A 5,178-nucleotide genomic window follows, 5' to 3' on the forward strand; every position below is an offset into this window, starting at 1 on the left:
TCGGCCGTGCACCCGACCTCGGACCACGACCCCCGCGCCCAGAGCCCCCTCCGGGGCGGATCGTCGTGGCCGGTGCTCCCTCCCGCCGCCCCCGGGCTCGGGTGAGCCGGGGCTGCCCAGGACCCCCACGGACTACAAGTCCCGGCGTGCTTCGCGACCGGCGCGGTGACGTCAGACGCCGCGCTCTCTTTAGGCCGCCCGTACCCGGATGTAGGTCCCTTTCCCTCCCCGGAAGGTAAGAATGGCGGAGCGGCGGCGGGCCGGGCCGCGGCCCGGCGGGCGGTATCCACCGCCATCTGCCCCCGGGTGGCTGCGCCGGGCCCATCGGCACGGCCCGGCGCCGTCGGGGACACGGCGATGAGGCCTGGGGACCGATATGGGGGCGGGGGTGGAGCGGGAGGTGAAGCCGCCTCTGGTCAGGCTAGGCCGCGGCTGGATGCGGAGGCTGAGCCGGAGCCTCCCGGGGCCCAGCTGAGAATGGGAACCGGACTCGGAGGGGAGCGGAGCTGGAGGCCTCTGCAGGGCGGAGCGGCAGCTCGGGGAGGGCCGACGGAGTGGCGGGGCCCAGCAGCTCCAGCGGGGCCGGGGGGATTCTTGTGCCCAGGGCGGTTGTGACCGAGCCCGGGGCGACCGTGGCCACCTCCGGGGCGGCCTCGGCGCCTGTTTGCGTTTTGCGGGGCTTCCCGCTGAGGAGGGCTTAGACGGTTTCGGTGAACTCGTCGCTGTTCTGCCGGCGTGGAGGAGCATTTTGTGCGACGGGCAGGCGTGCAGCACGTAGGATGGCGTTTGACTCTGCAGCGTCGCGATTAGCCACGGCTGCAAGAGGTGGCTGACAACAGTTAGAGTGATGTAAAGGATCGAGTTCTGATTCTTTTACTTTCTGCAACTTAAACGCTCCTCTGCACACCTTGTAACAAATCATAATTCCTATTTTATTTGGATCTGTAGATGGCGGGCGAGAAGGCATCAGGTGAGAAAAAGCCAGGTGAGAAGGCGCCTCGTGAGAAAAAGCGAGGCAAGAAAAAGACAGGTGAGAAGAAGCCGGCTGAGCAGAAGCCAAGCCAGAGGGCAGTAGGTGAGAAGAAAAAGAAGATTAAGAGGCATCATGCCAGCCGTAACCCTGTCCTGGCCCGGGGAATCGGGAGATATTCCCGGTCGGCGATGTATGTCCGAAAAGCACTGTACAAGCGCAAGTACACTGCTCCAGAAACAAAGGTAGGACAATAAATATTGTGATTAAATAATCAGGTTTTTCATTATTTATTGATGATTATTCACGATCGTGGTGGCTTTGGTTTGAAATTTACTGTTTTCCCTTTTATTTGCCTACAGATAGAAAAGAAAAAGAAAGAAAAGCCACGCGCAACCATCATCAAGCCAGTTGGTGGAGACAAGAATGGAGGCAGCCGTGTTGTTAAAATCCGCAAAATGGTAAGAAAAAGAACTGGGACGCTCGCAGTTCAAGGCTGTTGCGTGTAACTTGTGACTAGATGATGCGCCTGTTGGCTGGGGCGGTGTAGCAGCCTCAGCCTGTGCTGTGCCGCACTGAGCTGTTGGCAGCTGTCTGCTCGAGATACGGACCCAGTGATTGTCCTTCTCATGGAGACGTCGGTAGTTTAGAGAATGGTTGCTCCTCCTCTGGCTGTGCTGAACTGGAAGCGTGCTGGGAAATACAGAGCTGGTCTCAACTTCCGCTGTTGCATAATTGTATGGAAAATACTCGGTGTGTTCCTGAAATGCAGCAGGGGAAAAAAAAAAAAAATCTTTTGGAAAGGTCAGCTTTAGTGAAATAGTACAAACCATCTCGTGCTTCCAGAAGTTAGCAATTACTTTTCCACATTAGTCTCTTTATACAAAGGAGAAAACCTAATAAATGCATCCCAGTACCTGTAACCTACCTCATACCCCACAGCCCATTACAAATGGCTGAACTCCCATTTCTGTTTAGTGACACTCCCTACTGCCCTGACAGGGTGGGAAGAGGTAGCTCCGTGCCCGGGGACACCCAGGCCTTGGTGCGAAGACTGTTGAGCAGTGGTGCTTGGTCTCCTCAGATGGAGAGAAGGGTATTTTCAATGTCAGAAGGAGCAAGGGTCTACAGTGTAGGCTTCTGCACTTGCTAGTTGTAGTTTCTGCATTTTGAAGACCCCCAAATTCTGCAGGTACTCTCTTACAAAAGGTAGAATCTAAACTGCAGTGAAAGCTTTCTGTCTTATGGAATACAGGGTGGTACAATGTTTTGTTTCTCTTTTTCTAGCCCAGATACTATCCCACTGAAGATGTTCCTCGCAAGCTTTTGAGTCATGGCAAAAAGCCCTTTTCCCAGCACAAGAGGCGGCTGCGGGCCTCAATTACTCCAGGGACTGTTCTGATCCTTCTGACCGGTCGTCACAGGGGCAAGGTAACTGGGGACTTCTTCCTTTTGACTCTCCCAGTGGATTTGCAGCATTTCTGCCCTGGAGCCGTTTCGACTGAGCAGAGGTATCCTGTATTTACCAGCTGGTATCACAAGACACTGCTCAGCCATGAGATGCGAATCTGCAAAGCTGCTTTTCTGTGAATTCTGTCTAGATGCTTTCTCTCGTCCTGCCTTTAGGGGAAACAGTCTTTAAAGTACTGTTCTTCTGCTCAGAGCGGGAAGTAAAACAGGCTGGTCCAGTTGTTTGGAAAAAAATTAAGGGAATCTTCCTGCAGGGCAGAAAAGCGTGTAGATTTGTGTCACACTGACTTTGCACTGCAGAATGGCAGACGTGGTGCCTGTTACTATTACTGTTGCAATGCGGTCAAAATTTTGTCCTAGACTACCTATTGCAAAGGAAGCATTACATTTTTATTCTTAATCTAATTATCAAGGTAACACTTGATTGTTACATTGAGCTGTGTTCTTCCTCTTAGTGATGTTTACTAACAGGTCTTAACTGACTTCCTTTATTTTGTCGAATTCCTTGATATCAGTGTTACGTTACTTAAGGCAGCTGTTCAGGGAAGAAATCTTGACCAGAAGGAAAAAAATGCAACCAGAGGTGTCTCTGACCACGTGATATGTCGTGGTACCCTTCTGGGGTTTATCTAGTTCTTGCCTTTAACTCATACAAAGAATTTGGGTGACGAGATGGCTGTCTCACCATCCTGTAGAATAGGCAAAGATTAAAAAAAACGTACTAATTGACTTTGCTCAGCCTTGAGTGATGAAGCACATGGAGAGTTGTGATCTGTCAGAGATGTGGTAACTGGCAGAGCTGTACTCTGAGCAGTGTTGGTAGTTTGGTTTGGGGGGGGGCTTCTCGAGTCGCGTAGTTGTGCTCATGCCCAGATGCTTTATCGATGCTTGTCCCAGTAAAACAGGCCGAGTGTGGGCACAGTCCCAATTTGGTTGCAGTATTTCAGAGTGCCAGGACCTGAGGACTAATTTCACATCTCATGTCTTTTCAGCGCGTCGTCTTCTTGAAGCAGCTTGGTACTGGCCTTTTGCTTGTTACAGGTAAGAAAATTTTACAGGAATGTGATGATATTTTTCATTTGGTTTGGAGGTTTTCATGGGTTTGGGTGTGTGGGGGTTGTTTTGGGGTTTTTTTTAAGTTCAGGTTTGTCTGGGGTCAGTAGTACTACAGATCTGCATGCAGATGATTTGGTGCATTACGTGTTTATGTATCTAAGTGGAATCCTGTTCTGTGGCTTTCCAGGGAGGTGGAGGGGAGGTAATTAAGCTTCAATACCTGGAAAAGATAAGGAAGCATTTTTTGGCTTTTCTAGAGGCTGTGGGGAAGGGCTTTGTTGATTCTTCAGATTTCAGCTGTAGGCATTTCTGAAGAAACTAATCATCTTGTACACTACAAAAATTCAACTTAAAAGCAGTGGCTGTTGCCAGGAGAGCTAACCTTGTTCTCTTTTCTGTCTTTAGGACCTTTGGTTGTCAATCGTGTCCCTCTGCGTAGGGCCCATCAGAAATTTGTTATTGCTACATCTACAAAGGTTGATATCTCTGGAGTGAAAATTCCTAAGCATCTTACTGATGCATACTTTAAGAAGAAGAGGCTGCGTAAGCCCAAGCACCAGGAAGGCGAGATCTTTGACACTGAAAAAGAAGTAAGGAACATGATTGTTCATTCTTTCTGAATGTCCTTGTTACTTAAAGCCAGGCTGGAAAGGGGGAAATACCATGAAAGAAATGGACAATTGAATTTTAATCGGTACTCGTTAAAGTGAGGTAATGCTGTTAAAGTGAATTCATATACCAGCATTGAGATAAATCCCTTTTAAATTTGGGGATTCTTTCCTGCTTCTGCCTTAGCAGAACAGCAGCAATGATTATTCCAGTTAAAAGTCTTTTTTGACCGAGAAACACCTTTACTGTTTTGATACTGCCAGTAGCGTGCTGCTGGCTCTGGCATCCTCTACGTAAGCCAAACAGTGCCTTTCAGTTCTCTCTGCCACCTCCGGTCTCCTACCACCTTTACCATATTTAGAACAAATGGAGGAAAGATTTCCTGAAAATGCCAGAACTCAGGGTTTGCCCTGAATTTTCTCATCTCCGTAGAAGAGTCTGAAGTCACTCTGCAGTATTTTAACATTATTCTTTTATACTTTCTAGAAATACGAGATAACGGAGCAACGCAAGTCAGACCAGAAGGCAGTGGATTCACAGATCCTTGCACGAATCAAGAAGGTGCCTCAGCTCCGTGGGTACCTGCGTTCTACATTCTGTCTTTCAAATGGAGTCTATCCTCACAAATTGGTGTTCTAACTGTTCTGAAAGCACCACATTAAATCTGAAGGGAAAAAAGCAAGGATTTCTGGTGTCTTCATTGCAATCCATAATAGAACACGTCGCACAAATCTTGCAATGCATGTTATTTAACAGGAAAACTGCTTGTGGCATGAAATCCTGAAGGGCTGTATGTAGACGACTAGAATTGTGAGTGTATAAGGTTTGGGGTGTAGGGGTTTTGTTTGGTTGGTTTTTTGAGTTTTTAGTGGCTGGGTTTTTTTTAACTAGTTAGTATAAACAGGAATTCAGCTTTCTTAACTATGAATGAGTTGGGGGGAAAAAACAAACAAACAAAACCCAACAGATTTTCTTTTGGGAACAGCAGATATAAATACTGGATTGACTGCACATCAGGACACATTGCAAAATAAAATCCAGCCCAATGTCTGTGCTGGTGTATTTCTCTGCAC

The 5,178-nt window shown here is 48.4% G+C and overlaps 1 protein-coding gene across 1 annotated transcript; it reads left to right on the forward strand.

The window, feature by feature from the left end:
• The first annotated feature begins 82 nt into the window (after positions 1 to 82).
• RPL6 (ribosomal protein L6) lies at positions 83 to 4,790 on the forward strand. Its single transcript, XM_063350625.1, has 7 exons — positions 83 to 235; positions 949 to 1,215; positions 1,333 to 1,431; positions 2,258 to 2,401; positions 3,433 to 3,481; positions 3,902 to 4,086; positions 4,592 to 4,790. Exons 2-7 carry the CDS (start codon positions 949 to 951, stop codon positions 4,742 to 4,744), a joined length of 897 nt encoding a protein of 298 aa, XP_063206695.1. The 5' UTR covers positions 83 to 235; the 3' UTR covers positions 4,745 to 4,790.
• The last annotated feature ends 388 nt before the right edge of the window (positions 4,791 to 5,178 follow it).

The sequence above is a fragment of the Chroicocephalus ridibundus genome, chromosome 13 (assembly GCF_963924245.1).
Source record: "Chroicocephalus ridibundus chromosome 13, bChrRid1.1, whole genome shotgun sequence".
In the NCBI taxonomy this organism is placed as follows: domain Eukaryota; kingdom Metazoa; phylum Chordata; class Aves; order Charadriiformes; family Laridae; genus Chroicocephalus; species Chroicocephalus ridibundus.

Coding starts and splice junctions, on each gene's coding strand:
- RPL6 (XM_063350625.1), top strand. CDS start 949: ATGGCGGGCGAGAAGGCATCAGGTGAGAAAAAGCCAGGTGAGAAGGCG. Junction 1,216..1,332: donor ACACTGCTCCAGAAACAAAG/GTAGGACAATAA, acceptor ATTTGCCTACAG/ATAGAAAAGAAAAAGAAAGA. Junction 2,402..3,432: donor CCGGTCGTCACAGGGGCAAG/GTAACTGGGGAC, acceptor ATGTCTTTTCAG/CGCGTCGTCTTCTTGAAGCA.